At 37.4% G+C, this 27,148-nt stretch overlaps 3 protein-coding genes and 1 long non-coding RNA gene across 4 annotated transcripts; 3 read left to right on the forward strand and 1 right to left on the reverse strand.

Moving 5' to 3' along the window:
- The first annotated feature begins 1,528 nt into the window (after positions 1-1,528).
- On the forward strand, positions 1,529-4,110 carry LOC141611660 (inositol polyphosphate multikinase beta-like). The gene is made up of 2 exons (XM_074430245.1): positions 1,529-1,843; positions 3,028-4,110. The coding sequence occupies exon 2, from the start codon at positions 3,077-3,079 to the stop codon at positions 3,956-3,958; it is 882 nt and encodes a 293-aa protein (XP_074286346.1). The 5' UTR covers positions 1,529-1,843; positions 3,028-3,076; the 3' UTR covers positions 3,959-4,110.
- A 1,869-nt stretch (positions 4,111-5,979) lies between these two features.
- LOC141614865 (uncharacterized) lies at positions 5,980-8,084 on the forward strand. The gene is made up of 2 exons (XR_012529422.1): positions 5,980-6,334; positions 7,451-8,084. It is a non-coding gene; the product is annotated as an uncharacterized LOC141614865 (long non-coding RNA).
- A 491-nt stretch (positions 8,085-8,575) lies between these two features.
- On the forward strand, positions 8,576-9,717 carry LOC141613439 (protein FAR-RED IMPAIRED RESPONSE 1-like). The gene is made up of 3 exons (XM_074432173.1): positions 8,576-8,825; positions 8,928-9,331; positions 9,433-9,717. Exons 1-3 carry the CDS (start codon positions 8,576-8,578, stop codon positions 9,715-9,717), a joined length of 939 nt encoding a protein of 312 aa, XP_074288274.1.
- Positions 9,718-13,363: 3,646 nt separating this feature from the next.
- LOC141613440 (uncharacterized) lies at positions 13,364-23,128 on the reverse strand. The gene is made up of 3 exons (XM_074432174.1): positions 23,087-23,128; positions 13,817-13,963; positions 13,364-13,720 (listed from the first exon to the last, which is right to left on the reverse strand). The coding sequence occupies exons 1-3, from the start codon at positions 23,123-23,125 to the stop codon at positions 13,364-13,366; spliced, it is 543 nt and encodes a 180-aa protein (XP_074288275.1). The 5' UTR covers positions 23,126-23,128.
- Between the last annotated feature and the right edge of the window lie 4,020 nt (positions 23,129-27,148).

The following is a 27,148-nucleotide window of genomic DNA, read 5'->3' on the forward strand; positions in this document are numbered from 1 at the left end:
CAGAGCAAGTGACGGGTAATGCCGCTCACAAAACGGATAGGGGGGACAAGGTGTGGGCACCCCATGTGCTTCCCTCTCTCCTCTATTTGGGTCATTTGTGAGAGGAAATGGTATCCGTCACTCCAAAGTAACGGATACGTGCCGTCTTCAATGAGATTTTGTGTTTGCATATTGGCTGATGTATGAAGGGATGTTGGATGTGATTGTCTTAAGCATGCGTGATAAGATTTGAGGTGCATTAAATGCAAGTACCAATTTGTCTCCCACCAACAATAAAATACAATATTATCATAAGCCACTACCATTCCACTATTCGACCCATATTACTTAATATGGTATTGATTCTCCCCGTCTTCAGCTTGTGACGGATACCTTCCGTTAACAAATGAGAATTTGTGTTTCAGTTTAGGATACTTGAGTCTTCGGGACTCAATCCTAATAGTACTTTATGTCAAACACTTGTTACAACATTTTTTTATCCTTAACTAGTTAGGTAGGGTTTGTTTCAGATTACTAATATGTTAGTTTTTCAATATATTTGTTATCCTAATATACAAGTTCAGATTAATAATTTTGTGTCAAGACCATTTTTAGGTGTATTTGTTGAAGTTTAAAATTATCAAAATGAAGATTTTAGTCGACTCGACCTTCAGTTTATATCGGATCGTGAGTCATCTTAGGTTAATTTCAATTTGAGTACGATTGTGATAGATCGAGTTATTAGCCGTTATTAGTTTTATTATTACAAGTCAAGTTTGGTTGATTTATATTATCCAACTATCTAGATCTTGTGGAAAAGATTAAAGAGCATTCAAATCAGGTTACCTTATATTAGCGGTTATTTGGTAGAAGTATCTCATAAGACGAATATATTCACGCTAGCTTTAAAACGAATTATTAATTATACCCTATTTAGCCACTAGGTAGTAGGTACCTATAAGAATATTTCCCTTAAACGTTGCGTAGAGGTGGCAATCGGGTCACTCTGGTCGGTTACAGGTCGGGTCAAAGCGGGTCGGGTCATATCGAGTTCGGGTTATTTCGGGTCAGTGAAGGACTCGGGTCTGTTCGGCTCATATTGGGTCATCTTCGGGTTGGGTCAACAACGGGTGACAAGTCGGGTCGGGGTCATTAGTGGGTCATTGTCGGATCAAGTTATCAACATATCTTATATATTTAATTTTAAATGGTAATTTTATGTTTAAATAATGAGTAGGTGTATAGTTTGAAGTGAAAATAATTATGATGAATGTGAATTTGGTGTTATGTAAATTATTTTTAAGTTAGTTGATCTACCGGGTTGAGAAAATAATGGGTTACGGGTTGGGTCGGGTTATGAAAAATAAGGTGCTATCGGTTATTGAGTGGGTTCGGGTCTGGTCGATTCGATTTCGATTTACCCAATTTTCGGATATATCGGGTCGGGTTTCAGGCGGATTGGGTGGGGTTCCTCAGATCGGGTCCGCTTTTACCAGCTCGGTTTTAGGTTGCGTAAGAAGTTTTGTTCTTGTTGACCATACACCCGTGAGGGATAGACTCCGTAACTCGAAGTCGGCACAAGTAGCGCACAAGTGCACAACTAAGGAACAAACTTACAATATTCTCAATTTTTATATTTTCTTTTTTTATTCAGAAATAAGTGTATCAAATTTAGACCACACTAATAAATACATAAATAAATAAATAATTGACAACAATCTGGCGAAACCTGAAAAAATACATAAATAAACCAGATTTATTGAAGATTTGAAGCTAAACAACCAAACTAGCAGAGTTGATTCATCAGGTCAGCAAAACTTGGAGCAAAGAAACGTATTGCAACTTTTCCAGAATATCTATCCTGGTTAGTCTTTGCTTTCCACCTTTTTGCTTTCCTCTTTATTAATAACTCCACATAGGAACAAAATTAAATGTATTTAATAATAATCCCATTCATTAACTTATTCATTTCCATTTTTCTGGGATTTTCTGTTTACCTGTTGTGAATTGTGATCTACATTTGGAGGGGGTTGAGTATTGTGTAAAGCGGCCATATACAAGAAGTTTGTAAAACGGATCTCTTTTAAGTAATTAACTTTTCCTTAATGGGACATTAGTTATATTTTATTGATCTTTTTTAGACAATTTATGTGTAAGGCGGCCTTGGGAAATGTGATGAGATGCATGCAATTATTTTTGTGGAGGGAAGGAGATCCAAGCTATATGATCTTAGTATTGCATCATGCAATCTCTCTGTGTTTTCACATCTCGAATACCATCACCACATTGCAACTTTTCGCAGTCTCTCGGGCTGCTCATATAACCAAGAGCAGCAAGTGAGCAAAAAAGCCCACAAGTACTCACATCCAGATGGTCTTGTTTGGTTTGCAATAAGTCTTGCTTAAGACGGATCCAAATATTTGCATTTGGTGATAATAGGGACAAAATATTTGGCATTTCTTAGGCAATTTGTCATGCCATTTGGTATTTATTTGACCCGTTTTAAACAAGAATTTGTAGTTTGGTTCAGTGAATCTGTTAAGTTGATCCTGTTAACATCTCACATTTCCAAATTGAAGTTTGATTTTGTGTCATGAAGCCAATATATGTGTTAGGACCGTATTAACGGCTAACAAATTGAGTTAAATTTAACAACGGGCCTGGGCCGCATCCAAACGGAGGAGAAAGAGTCCACAACTTAGGCCCAAGAGGGTTCCACTCTAAAACCAATTGGCAGTAGAGGGAGTAGCCCCTTGCCTTATAAAGTGGTAATTCTTCTCCTCTTTTATCAATGTGGGACAATCCTCACATGTGGGAACTTTGGGTTTCTTCACAAATTGGCATTGGAACTAAGAATTAGGAAGGCTGAAATCCTGGTTGGTTTGATCAATCCATTGCTGAGTGGTTAATATCCCTGCATTTTCAAATTAATATGTTACCCTGGGTGATGAAGAAAAGGCAGTGCTTATGTTACTGATAAATCTGATCTATAAAAGAATGAATAAACTGTTGTCGTATGTGTTCTTTACTTGTTTTATCATTATGCAGGAAGATATTTAGCTACGTTCAGATTACTGCTGCATATAGAATTGTGGGCATGCCAATGCTTAAGGTTCCAGACCACCAGGTTGCCGGACACAAAGCCCTTAATGGGAAACTAGGGCCGCTCATAGATGATTCAGGGCGGTTCTACAAGCCTCTTCAGAGTGGTGAGCGTGGGTCTCATGAGGTGGCTTTCTACGAGTCATTCTCGGCTGATACCAGTGTTCCTGATAATGTACGTAAATTCTTCCCCAAATTCTATGGCACTCAGTCCATAGAGGCTTCTGATGGGTCTGGTCTACAACCCCACCTTGTTATGGAAGACTTAATGTCAAATTACACAAATCCGTCAATCATGGATGTTAAGATTGGGTCCAGGACTTGGTATCCGCAGGCACCCGATGAATATTTTCAGAAATGTCTCAAAAAAGACATGGATACCTCAACTGTTCCTTTGGGTTTTAGGGTCTCTGGGTTACAGATTTATAGGGCTCAGGATTCGGATCCTGGATACTGGAAGCCGAGTAAGAAGGTTACTCAGAGGTACACAGCAGATGAAGTAAAGCTTGTTTTAAGGAAGTTTGTTTCATCCAACCAATCAACAGAAGTTAACAATGATCCTGATTCCGCCTATGCTTCAAATGTGTATGGTGGTTCTTCCGGCATTTTGGCACAGTTAATGGAGCTTAAGTCATGGTTTGAGGATCAAACTACTTATCATTTTTATTCCTGTTCGATTCTCATAGCGTATGATAAGGAGTCAACAATGAAAGGAGCATCATTGGGTCCAGCTTTCAAACTCATTGATTTTGCTCATGTTATAGACGGAAATGGGGTCATTGATCATAACTTCTTAGGGGGTCTTTGCTCTTTAATCAAGTTCATCTCCGAGATTCTCACAATTCCGGCTGAGTGCACGGACAAAACATCTTCATAGAAATGATTAGGCATGTCACATGTGGGTAGCATCAAAAACAAAACCCTGTGTCCTGTCACTGCTTTATTCAAATGTCTTAACAAGAAATCTTTAACGCTGTAATAATGGAGTTCAGTTCAATTTTTTCGTTATCAATCCCCAATTCCATGGCATTTGTAGATTTATATTAACCTGATTATATTGCTGATGAATTTTGCGTCACAGGAAAACCTGCACGGCTGCACATACACCATGTTTAAATTGAGCATTACATTAAAATTAACCCTTTTTTCGTAACTACTTGTCTACTTATATATATATATATATATATATATATATATATATATATATATATATATAGAGGCAAGATCCGGCGAGTTCACCTATATATTTGAGTCCCATGAGTCCACTTATGTATCACGCACTATACATAACAATATCACGAATTTGGTGAGTCTGTCTCATTACTGTTAGCTGAGATTTGAGTGTAACATCTACTTAGGTCAGGTGTGCCGGGAAAAGTCATGCCATAATTCTCTAACATATTTGTTGTGCATTATTCCACCATTATCATTTGGCCATCACTCCTTGGACACACCATGGCGACCTTCATCTCTGCAAAAGCACGTCTCTCGATATCAATATCACCGTAATAATGATGCGCCAAAATAGATTTGTTACCCTACTAATTGACATACCTAAGAGAGGGAAATCAAATACGGAGACTTGACCATCTTTGCACTGATGGTCACAGAAAACAGTGCAGCTCCATGAATGGTGAGAGCAAGAAAGAAAAGAGATAGGATGAGTGAGTATAACTTATGCATTTTTGACAATGTGTTAACAATAACACATATGAAAGTTGGAAAGCGAAAATTGAAGTGAAGATAATAGCAACGGGATTCTAAGCTTTTTATAAATGAATGAAATGGCAGGCAATAACAAATCACCGTCTCATTTGTTGATAATTGTTAGTAGACGATAATTCCAAATTTTTTTGTACATCTATTTAAAATAGTCTCAATATTAATTTGATATATATTTGAAGGTATCAATAAATAAATTAATAGTGAAAATGGTAACTAAACCACACTTTCAATTCTCACCTCTACATACCCTGTTACATGGGTTCACAAGGGCAGTGTAACAATGTAAACAGTTAGTCTCCCTCATCCGTTTTAATATTAACGGGTCAAATATCATTCCATTTGAACAAATAAGACAAAACTTTTGCTTTTCTCCATACATTTTGCTTTTGTATATTTATCTATAATTCATAAAGATGGATAAACGAGTCAACATATATCAAGTTGGAAAATAAACCATGGAAGTCGTCTTAAAAACTACCAGATATAATAGATACATATGGTATTACTACCGGATACAACCATTCTTTGATTGTGGCGACAGTGAAGATCAGGTTCAGTGGTGTGGTATTGTATAGTATAACCCGTGATATTTTTTAGTACAAACAGTGGTATTGTTTATTGTAAAGTGTGATATTGTTTTGTATAACTTGTGATACTCTTTTACTGGACTCACAGACTAGATACAATATCACAGGTTATACTAAAAAATATCACAGTTTTGATTTTTTTTTAAATAAAAAATAATTTTTTTTTACTCATAAAAAAAATCGTGATATTTTTGTGTAGAGTGTATGATACATAAGTGGACTCACGAGACTCAAAAAGATAGGGTGGACTCATGTGATCCTAATTATATATATATATATATATATATATATATATATATATATATATATATATATATATATATATATATATATATATATATATATATATAGTGTTAAGTTCTAATAAGTCCTTCATAATATTTGAGTCCCTAAGTCTTTATTAGAGCCCTAAGTCTTTATTAGAGCCATAGGATCCTCTAAATGAACCGCCTGGATGGAGTTTCTAATATAGGGTCTTTAGGCGTTGGGAAAAAAAGGAAAATAGGATTAGCATGAGAGAGAGAGTTGAGTCAGGGGACAAAGCTATTACCCACTGTTTATTGTCAACATGCATGTACTTTCTATTACACTTCCTCAACACAACATCAGCAACAACCACCAAATTAAAAATGAACAAAAAAAAACATCAAATTTCTTCCTCTCTTTCATGGCGATAACATCTCAAAAACCGCCCTTCAACTAAATTTAAAATCCCGTTTCAACAAGAAGAACAATTTGCCAACAAGAACAACAATTTCATATCTCCTGATAATCTTACATGGTCATTATTTGTAGGAAATAAAGTTATTTGTTTTGATCATACCATTTTCAGCATATCAAAGGTACACGAAGATGTTGAGTCAAGAACAACAACAAGCCTGATAAAGTGCGTACTCCAACATCAACAATGGCTGACATGCAACTTGTAACAGTGATCGATGGTAATTATTAACATTTAATAATTTTTTATCTGTTTATGTTTTAAAAATCTAAACTCTCTATATTAAAAATGAAATACTTTAAAACAATGAACATGCATATGAACAAGTTTTGTAGAGCAAATTTTGTCGAGTGTAGAGCAAGTTTTGTAGAGCAAGTTTTGTAACCTAATTCATGTACAGTGTAACATTGTTGACATCAATGTGTATTGTTTGTATTTTGTTGGATTGTTTGTATTTTGGTAATAGGTTTAAATTTGACTTTAGTTCAAATATTACATTTGTTCCCGCTGAAATTTACGTATCAACACGTGAGTTTGAAAATACGCTTTTTATTACTTGAAATTAAACATATTTCAGTTAAAATTACAGTTACTGAAATTAGAATCACATAATGGAAAAGTTAAAAATATTCTATTGCAGAAATGGATAAGTTACACTTTAATTTACTGAAATTACAATTTTCTTGATTAAAGTTACACTTATTTGAGCGAGTGGTTGAGGTAGTCTTTGGCTCTCTATTTATGACAACAATCTATGGAATTACACTTTTATTATCTAACATTACACTATTGTTAATTACAGTTATACTTATTTGGAATTACGCTTTTGTCTGTTAGAATTACACTTTGATCTATTAAAATTATACTTATTTATATTGTGCTAAAATTACAGTTTTTATTGTTAAAATTACACTTTTGCCTCTTAGAATTACACTTTGTTCGATTAAAATTACACTTATTTATATTGTGCTGAAATTACACTTTTGATTGTTAAAATTACCATTTTGATTGTTAGAATTACACTTTTTTATATTGCAGTCACACATATTTATATAGTGTTGAAATTTCAATTTTTATGTTACAGTTACACTTACGTATATCAGAAAATCATTATTCTTTATAACTGTAGGGTGTGTCATGTAGTTAGCCTTTTACTACAATTACACTTATTTGGAATTGCTTTTTCTGTTAGAATTACACTTTATTCTATTAAAATTACACTTATTTATATTGTGCTGAAATTACACTTTTGATTTATAGAATTACAACATTGTCGACTAGAATTACACTCTTATTCACTGAAGCTTGTGGAGAATATTGTTTCAATCATTGACAGATACTGCTCAGGACAATAGCAAAAGAAAGCCAAATGAGGAGGAATTTTGCAGGGTAGTGGAAGAAAAGTTTACACCATATATTGGGCAGGAATTTTTGGAAATCGAGGAAGCACTAACATTCTATAAGATCTATGCAATTGCTTGTGGTTTCGATGTACGGAAATACACGACCAAAAGATGGCGTGACGGGGAAATCAAGTCAAAGCTGTTGGTTTGCAACCGAGAAGGGTTCAAATATAAAAAAGAAATAGAGAGAAGTGGGCGGCAGGATGGGATGCGAAAGCACAAAGTCAGGCGCGTGGGATGCAAAGCGAGGATTCGACTATTTGTGAAGAATGGGGGGTTATTCATTGATCGCTTTCATGCAGGACACAACCATGAGCTCATATCAGCCAGGGATAGAGAGTTTCAGAAGCTGTCATGCAACTTAACAGATTACCACAAAATGATTATCCTTTATAATTATAGGGTGAGTGATTGAGGTAGTCTTTGGCTCTATTTATGACACCAATCTGTGAAATTACACTTTTATTATCTAACATTACACTTTTGTTAATTACAGTTATACTTATTTGCAATTACACTTTTGTCTGTTAGAATTACGTTTTGTTCAATTAAAATTACACTTATTTATATTGTGCTGAAATTACAGTTTTTATTGTTAAAATTACACTTTTGAGTGTTAGAATTACACTTTTTTATATTGCAGTCACACATATTTATATAGTCTTTGAAATTTCGATTTTTATGTTACGATTACACTTACGTATATCATTCATTTACAGCTCAAATGCAACTGAACTGATTATCAGAAAATCATTATCCTTTTTAATTGTAGGGTGTGTCATGTAGTTAGCCTTTTATTACAATTCCACTTATTTGGAATTACACTTTTTCCTGTTAGAATTACACTTTGTTCTATTAAAATTACACTTATTTATATCGTGCTGAAATTACACTTTTGAGTTTTAGAATTACATCTTTGACAGTTAGAATTACACTTTTTAATATAACGCTTTTTAAAATTACACTTATTTGGGGCATCATAAAGATGTTTCCTATCTCGATGCCTTAAAGTATATCATTCATTTACAGTGAAGATAGGAGCAACGAAGACATACAAAATGTTGAAAGAACACGTCAATGGTTTTGAGAACATTGGAGCTAGCCTAAATGATTTTAAGAACTTTCACAGAAATGTGAAATGTTACATTCATGAACGGGATGGCCAATTGTTCATAGATCACTTTAAGGAAATGGCTGTAAATAAGGAAGGGTTCTTCTTTGACTATGATGTTGACTCTGACGGTAGCTTGAGTAGAGCTATTTGGGCTGACAGTGCTGCAAGAAGGAATTACTCTGCTTTTGGGGATTGTATGTCGTTCGATCCAACGTATACAACCAACAAGTATGATATGGCCTTCACACGCGTTCATAGGGGTGGATAACCATAAGCGATGTCACATTCTCGTGCAGCCCTTGTCGCACATGAGGACGCTGATTCCTTTCAGTGGGTTTTGAAACGTTTCCTGGTGGCAATGGGTGGAAAGGAGCCTAATTATATTATTACCGATCAGGATGCAGGCATTTTGAAAGCGGTGCCACTTGTGTTCAAGAAAGCGAGGCACCGATTTTGCATGTGGCATATCATGAACAAAGTGCCTACTAAGTATGGGGTGACAAGGGAAGATTATATTGTATTTATAAGGAAAATAAATACCATTATATGGGATGAGGACATTGAAGCTGCAGAGTTTGATGCCAGATGGGAAGAGATAGGCGAAGAACATGGACTCAATAACATTGACTGGTTTAAGGAAATGTTCTCGAAAAGGAACCAGTGGGTGATGGCACATTGCAGGGACCTAGAGATGGGAGCTGTTATGAGGACGACCCAAAGATCAGAGAGTGAAAATAGTTTTTTTAAAAGATTTGAGGGCAAATCAGGTACATTCTTTGGAGTTTTTTGCTGCGTTTTAAGAGTGCTATGGACCAACAACGGCATACGCATAAGAAGCTTGACAACGAAGACAAGCACACTTCTCCTAAATTGGAGACGCATTTGGCTGTTGAGGCTGACGCTGCAAAGGTGTACACTCATAAAGTTTTTAAGGAGTTCCAAGAGGAGGCCAAGTATTCAATTGATACATGTAAGAGTAGAGGTTTTGCCGAAATCGACTCTTTAGAGGTGACTACTGTAAGAGATGCAAGCAGGGACAGGAATTACGATGTCACGTACTGCCCAGGTAAAAGCTTTGAGTACTGAAGTTCTGATCTTTTTCCTGGTTGAAGTTACATTATAGTGACACTTAGTAAGTTTAAAAGTGTAATTCTAGATAAAAAAATAAACACCTTATGGAAAGAAAGTATAACTTCAACGAGACTATGTAAATAAGTGAAACTGTAATATTAAAAGGTGTAATTCTAGCAGTCAAAAGTATAATTTTAACAATCAAAAGTGTAATTGCAGTACTATATAAATAAGTGTAACTGTAATGGTAAAAAGTATAATTCTAATAACAAAACGTAATTCTAACAACAAAAAGTGTAATTTTAGTAATGAAAAGTGTTACACTAACTCTTACTTGAAATTACACATTTTCCTATTGTAATTATGAAATTTATATTTTGTGACTATCTAACAATTTACTATATATTGGTGAACTAGTTACGTGTAAAGCAAGTTGCAGCTGCAGAATGCTTGAAAGGAAGGGAATTTTGTGCAGGCATATAATATGGATTTACTCATCTAACGGAGTGAAGACTATACCGGATGAGTATGTTTTGAACAGATGGTGTAAAGATGCACTCCGGGCAAAATCCTTCAATTGTAATGGTGATCCAGCCGAAGCGATTGATATAATAGATGCCAAGCAGATTTCCATGTCAAAATGTGGTCCGAAGTACACCAGACAGTTGGGATACTGATGGGAAGCAACAAGGAAATAGTTGACAGCTTTTCGGCTCTCATAAAAGATTTTAAGGACAAACTGGCACCATTGGGTTCACAAATGAGTAAAGAACAGCAAATGGTTGCGCTTATATGGCTGTTCTACTACTCAGAAGTAACTATATTTCCACCAAAGAAATCGAAAAATAAGGGAAGTGGAAAGAGACTCTTGTCGAGTAAGACTAAAGCAATAGCCTTGGCGATGAAGCCGAAGCGCATGTGTAAAAATTGCAAGCAATTAGCGAATCACGACAAGAGGAATTGTCCTAACCCTTTTGCACAACACCCACCTACTCCACCAAAGATCCTGGGGCATCATTTGGGAAGAAGAATCAAAAGCGAAGAAGAAGAAGAAGAAGAAGAAGAAGAAGAAGAAGAAGAAGAAGAAGAAGAAGAAGAAGAAGAAGAAGAAGAAGAAGAAGAAGAAGAAGAGTAAGAGCCCAAATAATTCTGATGTATAATTGAGCAACCATGAGGTCCTTTTTGGCTACTTTATTTTGTAATTCCCCTGGACAAGCTTTTGGTTGTATAATTATTCACCAGTTATAACATTTCGTACTTAAAGTTACACTTTGTGTGATCAGAGTTCCACTTTTTTTGATTAGAATTACACTTTATCTGGTCAGCCTTAACAATTATTTTGAAGTACCATTTTATCATTGTTAAAGTCATAATTTTGGTGACTTATATTGTAATTCAACTAGAATTGCTTTTGATTGGATAATTACATTGTGTGTTCATACTTAAAGTTTATTTGATTAGAATTACACTTTGTGTGATAAGAATTACACTTTTGTTGATTAGAATTACACTTTATCTAATCAGAATAACAATTAATTTGAAGTACCATTTTATCTTTCTTAAAGTCCTAATTTTGGTGACTTATATTGTAATTCAACTGGAATTGCTTTTCGTTGGAAAATTACAGTTTATTTGATTAGAAATACATTTTATCAGTGCTTCAGAATGACAATTACTTTGAAGTAACATCTTATCTTCATTAAAGGCAGAAAACGCCAAAATAAGTACAAAGTTCAAAGTCAGAAAATGATCCTACTTACATTGTTACAAATGACTAATTAATCGTCACATGATGCTAGCTATCAACAAGATAATTTCATACAGAGCATCATTCAAAATTAGATTGTCAAACTAACACTTGTTTTTTTTTTTGCCACCCTTGTTCATCCTACACTTGCTTTGCAAATCTTGGAATAACTTGTCTTTGCTAACAATAAAGGTCTCCACCTTCTTCTGAACAGCAGGTCGTATAATGTTCATGTCAGCTAGTACAAGTGTTGCCACTAGCTGTATCACCAAATAACGCCTTGCAACCTTCCTTTCCATGTCCGGATGCTCAAATGAAACACCCTCGTACAATAGCATCGCCATCATGGTGAAACAGACGGACACTGGAATGTTGAGAACACTTGAGACACCACTAAACGTATTCGTGGATCAGTAAAATTGACAATCTCTTTTCCTTTGTCAAATTTTCTTGAGTCCAAGTAGTCGCTCATTAAACTTCCCTGAAAATATTTGAACGACCATTAAAAAGATTATTATATTAACAGGTTTCAGATGGTAAGATTGGGAGGACAACGTACAATTAAACGAGTCGCCTTTCCCATGAGTGATCTGTCCAAATCTGCATGCCGCTGGTGGTCAAGCAAGTCAATGGTCCGTGCTCTGGAGTTGATACATACACATGCCCAATGGTCGCTGATGTTGAATGGGACAAAGAGTAAATCTGTATTCATGTCAGCAGTTCGATTACTGTCGACGATGAAGGTGTCCCACAAGTTGAACAGTTTATCAACCAGGTTCTCTCTTTGTGTGCCTATGCCCCTGCTGCTCAAAAGTACCCAACAATACAAGCAACATCTCCTAAACAAGCAAAAAAGTGACAATTAACTATAAGTAATGACTTTAAGTGAAAGTATAACTCTAATAAGAAAAAATGATCGCTTATAAAGCGTAACTGTATCACAAAAGTTGAATGACTAAAGCACGTATAAATAAAACTATATAAGAGTAACTTTAATTACCATGTGCCTGATACCGAGAAATGCCATCCTTGCCTCTTTACCGTATTCCTCCTTCTCTAATGGTTCAAAGCAATATCGACCAACACTCGATCACATTCCACGTCATTGGTCTATCAGGGGCCATAGACATTAGGTCCTTCCCGTAGCCGAGCGTGCCTAGTGTACCAAACTAATTGCTCACTGCGAACGTAATAAGATAAAACAATACTGAGTGAAAAATTGACATGAGTGAAAAATTGACATTTTCAGATAGCGTCATTTACGAGAGGTGAAATTCATGAAAATGGACCCATCGTCGAAAATTTTGGACATCCAAATTTTGGACATCCACCCAACTGGCCCACAAAATATCCTTTATCAAACTTTGGTTGTAACTTCAACCACACTATATAAATAAGTATAACAGTAATATTAAAAAGTATAATTCTATTACACAAAAGTATAATTTTAACAATCAAAAGTGTAATTTCAAAGACAATATAAAAAAGTGTAATTCTAACAAAAAAGTGTAATTCTATTAATGTAAAGCGTAATTCTAACAACAGAAAGTGTAATTTTAAAAATCAAAGGTGCAATTTTAACAATTAAATCAAAACTAGGTGAAATTCATGAAAACTGACCCATCATCGAAATTTTGGTCATCCACCAAGCAAAGAGTCGCAACAAGCTTTCTGAACGTTTTAATATCCTTTATCAAACTTTGGTTGTTCTTGAGAAGCTTGGACACCACTTGAGTCTTGCCACCACCACTACGCCAATCAAGTGAACAACCCAACCCATCCCCCTTCCCACGAGGGTGGCTCTTTCGACGAGATAGTTTTTGGCCGAAGGTGGCCGCATACTAACAAAGCGTAACTACAGGGCGAGCTCTTCAAAGATCCGAAGCATCGACATGCTTGCCGCTAGCCCCAATATCAAAGAATCGTTTTTCTCTTATTGGCATCCAAGTTGATAGTCGGTGGATGAGAAGCAACCTCTTTGAAAGCATCAACACGACGTAATACATCTTCCCTTTCCTTGTTTATGTCACATAGGACAAGGGTTGCCGCAATCTCAGCACGAAACAGGTTCATATTCACAGTCTTCCCAAGGCCACATTCAAACAGGTTCCCAAAATAAAACATCATTGTAAGCATCATATAAACATCACAGTCATTTCTCGAATAACCAACTTTTTGCCAACTGAATTGAATGTTAACGAGCTTAAAATCAGCGACCTTTGAGCCTTTAGACAGACCTTTACTCACCAAATACTTCCCCATTAACGCAACCTGATATATGCATATACAACCGTGTAAGTGTGTTAGGTAGACAGTTCTTTGGAAAAAATTGAATTCTCAAAATTGAGTACTTTATAGCAAAATTACCGTAATAAGTGCAATCCCACCATAAGGCAGCTTTTCTAAGTCTTCATCATACTTACGGTTGTCAAGGTACTCAAGTTGCTCGGTTAAGAAGTTAATGCACACACAGCTGTAATGATCACCATCACCAGATAATACAGGGAGAAAGATCTGAACATATATATGTAATGTTTAGCGAAACATTGTGCAGGGTAATGCTACATGACACACCTAAAATGTCGCACTTAAAGACGGCCAAATTAACAATTTATATACCACTAAACACACTAATTAGCACTAATTATAAACTAGTATAATAGCAAGCTAGGGATCGAACCCAAGAGAAGATGGGTTTTGCAATAGTGAATTTAAAAGAGTACTTAGAACAATTGTGACAACAATAACAACAAGTAAATAAAAAGGGGGGGTTTTGAGTTGAGTTTTCAATTGTAACCAAAGCAAGGAAATTCAAACAAGAGTGTAGAACAAGCAAACAACCAAGAATTTAAGATGGAAATTAATCAATATTAGGGAAGACTTAACCCGACTCAAAGCTAGGCACTTTAGTTGACAAAATCCTTCAATTAGTCCTTCAATTATATATTATCACCCTATTGTGAAGATAAATCTTCCAAATCTCCTAAATAATGGCCAAATGACAAGGAAATCACACTTAATCAAATAACCCAACTTATCAATTCTACCAAGTAGAAATCACATACATTGGACAAATTAATAAGAAGATATGAGCACAAGAGATTCAATAGGGGTAATTAGACACAATGAAATCACAATTAATGCCCAATTACAAGTTAATCCTTTACTTGCTAATTAAGCCAAGAAGAAATCACATTCATTAACTTAATAACAAGGTGTTGCAAATATGAGATTACAAGGAAATCACACTTTAATAATCTCAACAACAATAAATTAAGGAACTTGATTAATTAAGCAACAAGGAAATCACACTTAATTACTCAACATAAACAAGGATTCCAAAATTCAATCAATAAACACAAAAGGATTAACAATGATAATTAAAATTAAAGAAGGATTAAAGGATCTTACAACCAAAGTTTAAGCCTTGAGCCGGATTAAGATTGGAGATTAGTTCTCCATAATTAAATCTAATACCCAAATTAAAGATGAAATTCCCAAATTACAAACTTGATTAATAAAAGTGACAAGATCCTCCAAACCTAATTGCAAAACATTGTATTTATAACATCCTGTAACCTAAAACTTATGGGCTTAACAAAAACAGGCCCGTAATACAAACGCTAATCAAAACCGTCAAAACCCAGAAAACTCGCACCGTGCGAGTTCTGGGCTTGGGAAACTCGCACGGTGCGAGTTTGCTCCTGAAGTCCGCCTTTCTTTCTTGACTCCTTTGCTCCTTTGGAAGGCCTCTTTGGTGCGTTTCTTCAAGCCTATCCTTGGCTCTTCCTTGGACATTCCTCTTCTATCTATTGGCTTCTTGATCTCCACTTTGAACCGTGCTAAATGGCAAAGCACTCGGAATTGGTCAAACAATGTAAAAATCGTCACAAACCACCCCTAAATGTTACCAAATGAGCTCAAATTAGTGCCAATATGTAGTAGAAATGGGAGCTCATCAAACACCCCACACTTAGCCCTTTGCTCGTCCCGAGCAAACTAGAATAAGACTACTCACCACCTAGGCCAAGTAGTATGGGCATTCCTCATTTACCACTCTTCATCTCACTTCTCCCTTCTTATATCATCCCTCTACTAAGCATATGGTCACTCGTCTTCATAGCTTCCACAAGTGAGTAAGTGACCCAAAAACCACCAACAAGAACTCTCTTCACATATGCCCTTGAGTTGATATCCTAACACTAAAACACACATTAAACCATTCTAATATGCCAAAAACATTGGTGAAAATGCAAATGATTTAATTTATTATGCAAAAAGTAAAGGATGCAATAAATTTAAACATGCAAAATGCAATATAAACAATGCAATGCGGAATTTAAATATGCAAGGGAAAGAAATATTTACAAACTTTTGCCGTTTATTTAACGTCGATGGCTCGACAAAGTTGCACTTTCATCAATTTGAGTAAATTGGATCAACAAGATGGAGTGTTTCCACTTCACCCACTTCAATTCCTTCATAATAATGCTTTAACCTTTGCCCATTCACTTTCAAAACTTTCCCGGTCTTCAAACATTTGATTTCAATTGCTCCATGTGGGAAGACACGAACCACTTCATATGGTCCCATCCACCTAGACCTCAATTTACCGGAGAAAAGTCTAAGTCGATTTTGGAAAAGTAAGACTTTCTCTCCCACTTGAAACACTCTTCTTGAAATCATATTGTCATGCCATGCTCTTGTTCTTGCCTTGTAAATGGAAGCATTCTCATAAGCATCATTCCGGATTTCTTCCAACTCTTGTAATTGAAGTTTCCTATGAAGACCCGCTTCATCCAATTGCAAATTGAATGACTTGACCGCCCAATAAGCTCGATGCTCAACCTCCACGGGTAGATGACATGATTTCCCAAAAAGTAAGCGGTAAGGTGACATCCCGATTGGGGTTTTGTAGGCCGTGCGATAGGCCCACAAGGCATCATCTAACCTCAAGCTCCAATCCTTGCGGTCGGGATTCACCGTCTTCTCAAGGATGGCCTTAATCTCCCTATTAGAAACCTCGGCTTGACCGTTGGTTTGAGGGTGATAGGCGGTTGAGACCTTATGAAGTACCCCATACTTTTTGAGAAGAGCACCAATGGCTTTGTTGCAAAAGTGAGTGCCCCGGTCACTTATCAAAGCTTTTGGAAAACCAAACCGAGAAAAGATGTTGGTTTTGATGAATTCTCCAACCACCTTTGCATCATCGGTCTTGGTGGCCTTAGCCTCCACCCACTTGGAGACATAATCCACCGCCAAAAGTATATAAACATTACCACAAGAAGCGGGAAATGGTCCCATGAAGTCAATACCCCACACATCAAATATTTCGCAATAGATCATGGGTGTTTGGGGCATTTCTCCTCTTTTTGAAATATTACCAACTCTTTGGCATCTATCACAAGTCTTCACTATGGCATGAGCATCTCGGAATAGTGTGGGCCAAAAGAAACCGCTATCCAACACCTTTCTAGCCGTTTTCTTGGCTCCAAAATGCCCGCCACAAGCATATTCGTGACTAAACCGGAGAATTGACATGATTTCGGTGTCCGGCACACACCTCCTTATCACTTGATCGGCACAAAATTTCCACAAATAAGGATCATCCCACACATAGTACTTGGAATCACTCTTGATTTTGTCTTTTTGATGTCGAGTCAAACCCGGTGGAAATTTTCCCAAGACCAAGTAATTCACGATATGTGCATACCAAGGTTCGGTAGACATCAAGGCAAGAAGGGCTTCATCCGGGAAGGTCTCCTTTATTGAGCTTGGTGGTACCAAGGAGTCTTCTTGGATGATTCTACTAAGATGATCCGCCACCGTGTTGGTGGAGCCTTTCTTGTCCTTGAGTTCAACGTCAAACTCACTCAAGAGTAGCACCCATCTCATCAAACGGGGCTTGGATTCTTTCTTTGAGACAAGATGCCTCAAAGCGGCATGATCCGTGAAGATGATGACCTTGGCTCCAAGAATATAAGAGCGGAATTTCTCTAAGGCAAACACCACCGCAAGAAATTCTTTCTCGGTAGTTGTATAGTTCCTTTGAGCTTCATTCATCATTGTCGATGCATATTGAATAACATGAGGTGCTCTTCCTACCCTTTGGCCAAGTACCGCGCCAAGGGCATAATTGCTTGCATCCGACATGATCTCAAACGGTTCATTCCAATTGGGAGGTTGAATTATAGGTGCCGAAATAAGTTTCTCCTTGAGCATATCAAAAGCTCCCTTGCATTCTTCACTCATGACAAATTCACAATCCTTTTGAAGTAGCTTGCATAGAGGAGCGGCGATCTTTGAGAAATCCTTAATGAAACGCCGGTAGAACCCGGCATGACCTAGGAAAGACCTCACTTCACGCACATTAGTAGGATAAGGCAAGGTGCGAATGGTATCGACCTTTGCCTTATCAACCTCAATTCCCCTAGAGGAAACAACATGTCCCAAGACTATTCCTTCATCAACCATGAAATGACATTTCTCATGGTTGAGAACGAGATTGGTATCAATACACCTCTTTAAGACCCAAGTAAGATGACTCAAACAATCCTCAAAAGATTGACCATGGACGGTGAAATCATCCATGAATACCTCAATAAAGTCCTCAACATGGTCCGAAAAGATACTCATCATACACCTTTGGAACGTCCCCGGGGCATTGCAAAGGCCAAAGGGCATCTTTCTATAGGCAAACGTTCCAAAGGGGCATGTGAAGGTTGTTTTTGTTTGGTCCTCGGGTGCGATTGGGATTTGAAAATACCCCGAGTAGCCATCCAAAAAGCAATAAAAGGCCTTTCCCGCTAACCTCTCCAACATTTGATCCATGAAGGGAAGCGGGAAATGATCTTTTCGGGTCACGGCATTGAGCCTACGGTAGTCGATACATACCCTCCACCCATTTTGAACTCGAGTGGGGTCAAAACACCTTCATCATTCTCGACTACCGTTAGCCCGGATTTCTTTGGGACAACTTGGGTTGGACTAACCCATTGACTATCGGATATAGGATAGATCATACCTACATGTAGGAGCTTGAGTACCTCCTTCTTCACAACATCCATCATTGGAGGATTCAAACGTCTTTGTGGTTGTCTAACGGGCTTTGCTTCATCTTCAAGAAGAATTCGGTGCATGCATAAGGTGGGACTAATGCCTTTGATGTCGGCCATTGTCCACCCAATTGCTTCCTTGTGTTGCTTAAGAACTCGGATGAGAGCCTCTTCTTGCTCCTTAGTAAGCTTGCTTGAAATAATCACCGGTAAAGTTTCTTCATTTCCTAGAAATGCATACTTCAAATGACTTGGTAAGGGCTTCAATTCAACAGTAGGAGGCTTGACAATAGAGGGAACGGGTTTCTCCTTTGGAAGTTCTTCTAACAAACTGGAAGAAAGGAAGAAAATCTCCTGGACAAGGCATAACTCGCACGGTGCGAGTTTCCCATCCCCAGAACTCGCACGGTGCGAGTTCTCTGCTGTAGTCCGCATTTCTTCCTTTTCTTCCCATTCTTCCATTGGGGGATTTTCCTCTAAGTCCTTGATTGTTTCCTGCACATCACAAGACAAAGCATACCCCGTATCTTCTCCAACCAATCCATTAGTCAAAACAACATTTAATGGATCAACTTTGCACAATTCATACACGGTTTGCACAATCGGCTCAAAAATTTCAAGAAAACACAAAGATGAAGTCTCGGATGGATATTTCATGGCTTCATGTATGCTATACTCAATCTTTTCCCCCTCAAATTCCATTGTGAGGCGACCACTAGATACATCAATCTTGGTGTTAGAAGTTCTCATGAAAGGCCTTCCCAATAGAATGGGAGTGGAGCCTTTCTCGGGTTCCATTTCAATCACATAGAAGTCGGCGGGGAAAAGCATTCCCCCCACCTTCACCAAGACATCCTCCACAACCCCTTTAGGATAAATATTGGACCTATCGGCCAAAGAAATGACCGTACGAGTCGGTTTCAAAGGTCCTAGCTTAAGTGACTCATAAAGGTAGTTGGGCAAGACATTAATGGATGCACCTAAATCAAGCATAGCATGTTGACAATCCAAATCACCAATTTTACAAGGGATGGTGAACATGCCCGGGTCACTACATTTTTGGGGCAACCGTTTTTGAAACATTGCCGACACATGTTCACTAGCCCTTACCTTTTTCATGCTCTTAGCCTTGTTGGTCCTCTTAGTAGTGCACAACTCTTTCAAAAATTTTGCATGCTTGGGTACACTACTAAGAAGATCAAGAAGAGGAATGTTTACCTCCACTTTACGAAAGATATCATAAAGGCTTGAAGTCTTCTTGTCAACTATCCTTGTATCATTCAAAGCACTTGGAAATGGAGCTTGTGGCTCATATTAGGAAGAGGTTCATGTACCCTTACTTGTTGGGGTGAAGATGCTTCCCCTTGTTCCACTACCACTTCAATTTCATCATCAACCACATCTTCCACTTCATGAACAATAGGAAGTGGTCTTGTCTTCTTAGGAGCTTTGGGTGCCTCTTCCAACTCTCTACCATTCCTCAAAGAGACCGCTTTTGCTTGTTCCTTGTTCGGTGGAGGAATGGTGTGAGATGGGAGACTCCCTCCTTGGTTGGGTTGGGAATTGAGTGTAGTGAGGATTTGACCAACTTGGGTCTCAAGGTTAACAAACCTAGAGTCGGTGAGTCGGTTTTGTTGAAGCACGGCATTTTGAAATTCCTTGGTATTTTGTAGCAAGACTTGGCTTTCTTTTTGCATTGTCATTTGATTCATAGCAAGTGTTTTCATCATCTCTTCCAAGGAATTTTGGGGTTGGTTTTGATTTTGATTTGGCTTTTGAAATGAAGAGTTTGAAGCCCCTTTTTGATTTTGATTTTGGTTTTGATTTTGGTTTCCACCCCACCCCATGTTTGGATGAGATTTCCAACCTTCATTGTAAGTGTTAGAATATGGGTCAAACTTCCTAAAACCAATAGCTTTCACCGCTTCAATTGCTTCCTCCGTTTGCAAAGATGGACACCCATCGGTGGGATGAGTTGGGTCATTACAAAGACCACAAAATTTCACATGAGAAGTACTCCCACCACCCTTTGTAAGTTCTTTCACCAAATTAGTGAGAAAGTCAACTTTCTCCTCCATATGGTTTGAACCTTGCCTTGAAGAGGATGTTCCACTTGTCTTCTTAATTCTCCTCCCAAAATTCCTAGAGCTTCCTACCAACCTTTCAATCAACTCATTTGCTTCTTGGACCGACATGTATTCAATTCCACCTTGGGTGGCGGCTTTAATCATTCTAGCGTCATCCTCAAGTAGACCACCACAAAAATTCAAGAGAAGGTCATGATCGGTATACCCATGGTATGGGCAACTAGCAAGAAGTTGTTTAAACCTCTCCCAATACTCATACAAGTTCTCTCCATCCAATTGCTCAACATTACTTATTTCTTTCTTCAATTGAGATGAGAGACTAGCGGGAAAATACTTTTCTAAGAAAGCCCTCTTCATTTGATTCCAAGTGGTGATGCTCCCGGTAGGGAGATAATAAAGCCAATCATTTGCGCGTCCTTTGAGTGAGAAAGGGAAGGCCCTTAGTTGAAGTTGCTCATCGGTAACCCCATTAGGCTTCATGCTTGAGCAAACAACATGAAATTTGTTGAGATGCTTGTTGGGATCTTCCGTGCTAAGCCCATGGAATTGGGGCAATTGGTGAATTAGCCCGGACTTCAACTCAAAGGTGGCATTTTCCGCCAAGGCCGGAAAGGAGATACACAAGGGCACTTGTGTGAGATCCGGGGCGGTAAGTTCCTTAATGGTTCTAGGCCTCGGTGGCCTCTCTCCATCACCATGTGGTTGATCTTCCATGATGATTTGAATGGGTATGGGTTGTTCAAAAGGGATGTTGTTATCTTCTCCTTGGTCTTGTTGAAAACCGGAATCAATTTCTTCAATAACCGGGTTGTCTCTTCTAATACCTCCTCCTATCCAAGCAAGTGATCTTTGAATCTCCGGGTCGAAAGGAAAAAGTGGTTCTCTTGAATTCCTAGTATTGACCATAAACAATTCTACACAAGAGCACACAATCAAAAAGTTCACAAAAGTAAAGAACAAGACACTATCAACAAGAAACAAAGACTACTAACACAACTATCCTAAAAACACAATTAACAAACACTAGCAAAACCGTTACCTTCCCCGGCAACGGCGCCAAAATTTGACACACCTAAAATGTCGCACTTAAAGACGGCCAAATTAACAATTTATATACCACTAAACACACTAATTAGCACTAATTATAAACTAGTATAATAGCAAGCTAGGGATCGAACCCAAGAGAAGATGGGTTTTGCAATAGTGAATTTAAAAGAGTACTTAGAACAATTGTGACAACAATAACAACAAGTAAATAAAAAGGGGGGGTTTTGAGTTGAGTTTTCAATTGTAACCAAAGCAAGGAAATTCAAACAAGAGTGTAGAACAAGCAAACAACCAAGAATTTAAGATGGAAATTAATCAATATTAGGGAAGACTTAACCCGACTCAAAGCTAGGCACTTTAGTTGACAAAATCCTTCAATTAGTCCTTCAATTATATATTATCACCCTATTGTGAAGATAAATCTTCCAAATCTCCTAAATAATGGCCAAATGACAAGGAAATCACACTTAATCAAATAACCCAACTTATCAATTCTACCAAGTAGAAATCACATACATTGGACAAATTAATAAGAAGATATGAGCACAAGAGATTCAATAGGGGTAATTAGACACAATGAAATCACAATTAATGCCCAATTACAAGTTAATCCTTTACTTGCTAATTAAGCCAAGAAGAAATCACATTCATTAACTTAATAACAAGGTGTTGCAAATATGAGATTACAAGGAAATCACACTTTAATAATCTCAACAACAATAAATTAAGGAACTTGATTAATTAAGCAACAAGGAAATCACACTTAATTACTCAACATAAACAAGGATTCCAAAATTCAATCAATAAACACAAAAGGATTAACAATGATAATTAAAATTAAAGAAGGATTAAAGGATCTTACAACCAAAGTTTAAGCCTTGAGCCGGATTAAGATTGGAGATTAGTTCTCCATAATTAAATCTAATACCCAAATTAAAGATGAAATTCCCAAATTACAAACTTGATTAATAAAAGTGACAAGATCCTCCAAACCTAATTGCAAAACATTGTATTTATAACATCCCGTAACCTAAAACTTATGGGCTTAACAAAAACAGGCCCGTAATACAAACGCTAATCAAAACCGTCAAAACCCAGAAAACTCGCACCGTGCGAGTTCTGGGCTTGGGAAACTCGCACGGTGCGAGTTTGCTCCTGAAGTCCGCCTTTCTTTCTTGACTCCTTTGCTCCTTTGGAAGGCCTCTTTGGTGCGTTTCTTCAAGCCTATCCTTGGCTCTTCCTTGGACATTCCTCTTCTATCTATTGGCTTCTTGATCTCCACTTTGAACCGTGCTAAATGGCAAAGCACTCGGAATTGGTCAAACAATGTAAAAATCGTCACAAACCACCCCTAAATGTTACCAAATGAGCTCAAATTAGTGCCAATATGTAGTAGAAATGGGAGCTCATCACTACACATGCCCTATCTTGAAATATGAAGAACTCACCATATCTGAGTCAAGCTGAAATGGTGAAGAACTCAACATATCACCCCATTTTGTCCCGACCACCGAAAAACATCTTCATCTTTATTCAACACTTTTCCTTTCTTCTTGTCCTTCCAAATATACCGCGCCCAGTCCTAATGTTGCGATAAGAAAGATGATGTTGTCAGAAAAGGTTGATAAATACCAAAAGTGCAATTCTAACAACCAAAAGTGCAATTTTAATGACATTAGTAGCTACATAACTGTAATGATAGAAAGTGTAATTCTAAGCACAAAAAGTGTAATTCTAACAACCAAAAGTGTAATTCCAGCAAAATATAACTGTGATTATGAGAAGTGTAATTCTAACAACAAAAATTGTAATTTTAACAACCAAAAGCGTAATTTCATCAATATATAAATGTAATGATAAAAACTGTAATTCTAACAACAAAAAGTGTAATTTTAACAAAGAAAATGTGTAATTTCAGCAATATGTAAAGACAATGTAATCAGTAATACGTAAAGATCTGTCATTTCAAAGACACACAAAAGTGTAATTTTTGTAGAGAAAAGTGTAATTATATTCTAACACGTAATTGTTCAAACATAATGTAGCAATTAACCGCAACACAAATTTAATTAACGAGAAGAATGACTTTTTGTGTGACTCATGCCGAAGAAACAACGGGATACAAATTTGTAGGCTTCATGATATGGTTGAGAAGTAGGCACCAACCATCAATTACACTAGTCATAATTTTCTGCGTGGGCCTCAGAGTGACAATGTCTTCTCGGGTTATGAACCAAAACTCGTTAAATGTTACCAAATGTTCCCTGCAAAATCAATATTTAATTAGCAAAAACAATCTCAATATATACATAACCATTTATAAGAACAAAATGCATCAATTACTCACAATTTGTCAAACGATCGATTCATTAAACACATAATCAATCACATCTTTCCTCCTACTGAACACTGGGTCAAGGGTATGGTTACTCCAGTCCGATACAAACGTGACGATATTTCGATCGGGAGCGGGTGCACCGCATGATCATCGAACAACCAAGGTTCTCAATGACGTGCTCCATGCGGTAAGACCTCGGACGAGTGAAGTAGAAATGGATGGTAGCTTAGATCACTATAGGGCACGTACGGTTCGGGGACGGGGATCTCCACATGCGTTGCCCCGCATCTACAAATGCGCCACCTCGCCGTCTCGGGCTCCCCTTTCTCTTGAATGAAGCACAACGAAAAGTCGCATCTAACTCTGCAGTGGGATATACAGTGCACGTAAACTCGAGTGACTTTACTGGAGAATCCTGCACGTTAACTTCAACTGCAGATGAACAATAGTGACTCTTAGTAAATTTATTTTTGTAATACTAAAAAGTATAATTCTAAAAAGTGTAACTGTAATGCTAAAAATTTCAGTACTATATAAAGAAGTGTAACTGTAATGCTAAAAAGTATAATTCTAATAATGTAAACCGTAATTCTAACAACAAATAAAGTGTAATGGTAGAAAGCGTAATTCTAACAACGAAAAGTATAATTCTAACAACCAAAAGTGTTATTTCAATACTATATAAATAAGTGTAATTGTAATGGTAAAAAGTGTAATTCTAATATGTAAATCGTAATTCTAACAACAAAAAGCGTAATTTTAAAAATGAAAAGTGTTAATTTAACAAAAAAAGCGTAATGGTATATACTGTAATTCTAACAACGAAAAGTGTAATTTTTACAACAAAAAGTGTAATTTCAAAAATTTCTAAAGGAAATGAATATCAAAACTATAAATGATTACCTCCATGATCCTTCACTGCCCCGTCCTCAATCGCAGTCTCAACCGCATTGTCCACCACATTCTCCACCAAATCATCCACCACACGCTTTCCAACAACAACAAGATTATTTGCTGCATCATTATCTTCAGGAATATCCTCGTCTTCATTTCCAAATTGTTCATCAGTCACATCATTCACTTTCCCAGGGTCTCTTGTTGCAACCTCACCAGTTGGGATCGCCTTTATCTTGAACCGCACCCCAAATAAAGGCCTCATCTACTTCAGCGGTAGACCAAAAAGTAAGTGGTAAGTCGAATGACTTTTCGGTCGCATCCTGCGGTGTAACCTCCACTTGGGATGAACAATAGCAGACACGTTACGAAATTTGAAAAAAAAGAGTCAAATGTCTCATCCAAAATGTAATTTCACGCAAATTACTAATTTGAAGTTCAACATCAAAAAATGGATTCAAACAAAACTAATAAATGACAAATAACACTCAACTTAAGAGGGTAATTGTAAATAGAAAAAGTATGATTTTGATAGTAGATAGTGTAATTTCAACCAGACAAACACAAAAACGTAAAAAAAAAAAAAGAAAAATGTAACTCTAACCACTAAAAAAGTAACAGCAACACACAATGATGCCCCTTCAAATAATACTATCATTCCAACTTCCAAATAATGTAACTCTAGGAAGCATAGCTTAACTACAACTGATTACCTCCATGATCCTTCACTGCCGCGTCCTCCATTGCAGTCTCCACCACACTGTCCACCACTTTCTCCGCAGCATCATCCTTTACCAAAGCCACCGGATTACTTGCTACATCATTACCTTCATCCATAACCGCGTGTTCATTTCCCAATAAATCACCAGTGACAATGTTACCATTAACAGGGTCTACTGCGGCTGGTTCACATCCAACTTGAGTTCCCATCAATTGTGACTCAGTTTCCACAATTCTCCGCTCTGCATCATTAAAGCTCGGTCGTAAAAAGGAACCGAGTAGCAGGAGGCACAATCTCCATTGACTTCACATCCACTGACTCCTTCTCACCTGTTTCAGCATCGCCACCAATAGGCCCACCCTCATCAGCAGCTTGTACTTGCTCCATCTGACGGCCAGTATTAAGGGCCCCCTTCCTAATAGCTTCGTCAACATCCTCAGCTGAATAATATTGCTCAAGAATTTCACGATCGGTTAAGGAATCTTCGGGAATAACATTTTCCACTACTTTCACCGGCTCTTGGACAACTTTACGCCTTTTATACTGTATGTTGCATTCCTGTTCTTGACGCCTTTTATAGAGTTTCAACTCAAGAGAATTTTGTACATCCTTAACAGATGATCCCTGAACAACTTCCATTACTTGTACACCTACATCCCCCATTGGATCTTCCTCTTCCTCTTTACCTGAATCAGCACCTTCATTAAAATCACCGTTGTTGTAAAACTTTACAGTGTCCATTATCTGTTCTGTAGCGACTTCACGATCCTTATCACGGCCTACTTCATCACTACCAAGGGAAACAGCTTCCCCATCTCCAAAATCTCCATCCCCGACATCTTCTCCATCAACATCTGACTCCTCCTCTCCTGTGCTAACATTTCCAGACCCACCTTCTTGAAGTATGGGTGCAAAATCAACAGAATCCTTTATTCGTTGAGCTATCTCTTGAATCTCCCCAGCATATACCTTCATCTGCTGACTTTGAAAAAAATCTTGGCTACTTTGTGTAGGGACGAGGCCGCTTGAAGAGGAAGAACCTGATGTTAACCCTTTAAGCTTTTGAGTCGCATCAAAGATACCATGAATAGAAGACTATGGCATTCCTCTGCATCTTCAAATAAACCTCATGGACATCCTACATTAAAATTGCAAAATAAATTCAAATTATATATCATAATAGAGTATAAAATAGAGTATCAATCCGACTTTGTAAAATTGTAACTTTAACAAAACAAATTGTAATTTTAGTACAGAAATCTAAAACTTAAATGCATTTCAATAAAGTGTAACTTCAACAAAGAAAACTGTAATTTTAAGGAAGAAAAGTATAACTTTAGCACAGAAACCTCAAATGTAACAGCCCAAGGTAACCTGCTAGCGTGATATTGTCCGCTCTGGGAGACACAACCCCCTCACGGCTTTAAAACGCGTCACACTAGGAAGAGGTAGCCACATGATTATAAACCATGCTTCGTTCCCCTCTTCTACCGATGTGGGAAGGTCACCTTCCGGTAATCTAGCCTTAAATAAACAATTAAAACACAAAAATAAGCA

The sequence above is a fragment of the Silene latifolia genome, chromosome 11, assembly GCF_048544455.1.
Source record: "Silene latifolia isolate original U9 population chromosome 11, ASM4854445v1, whole genome shotgun sequence".
Classification (NCBI taxonomy): Eukaryota; Viridiplantae; Streptophyta; class Magnoliopsida; order Caryophyllales; family Caryophyllaceae; genus Silene; species Silene latifolia.

Coding starts and splice junctions, on each gene's coding strand:
- LOC141611660 (XM_074430245.1), top strand. CDS start 3,077: ATGCCAATGCTTAAGGTTCCAGACCACCAGGTTGCCGGACACAAAGCC.
- LOC141613439 (XM_074432173.1), top strand. CDS start 8,576: ATGTTGAAAGAACACGTCAATGGTTTTGAGAACATTGGAGCTAGCCTA. Junction 8,826..8,927: donor TTACTCTGCTTTTGGGGATT/GTATGTCGTTCG, acceptor ATTCTCGTGCAG/CCCTTGTCGCACATGAGGAC. Junction 9,332..9,432: donor GGGACCTAGAGATGGGAGCT/GTTATGAGGACG, acceptor CTGCGTTTTAAG/AGTGCTATGGACCAACAACG.
- LOC141613440 (XM_074432174.1), bottom strand. CDS start 23,125: ATGTTGAGTTCTTCACCATTTCAGCTTGACTCAGATATG. Junction 13,964..23,086: donor TTCAGCTTGACTCAGATATG/GTGAGTTCTTCA, acceptor ATATATGTTCAG/ATCTTTCTCCCTGTATTATC. Junction 13,721..13,816: donor GTGGGATTGCACTTATTACG/GTAATTTTGCTA, acceptor TGCATATATCAG/GTTGCGTTAATGGGGAAGTA.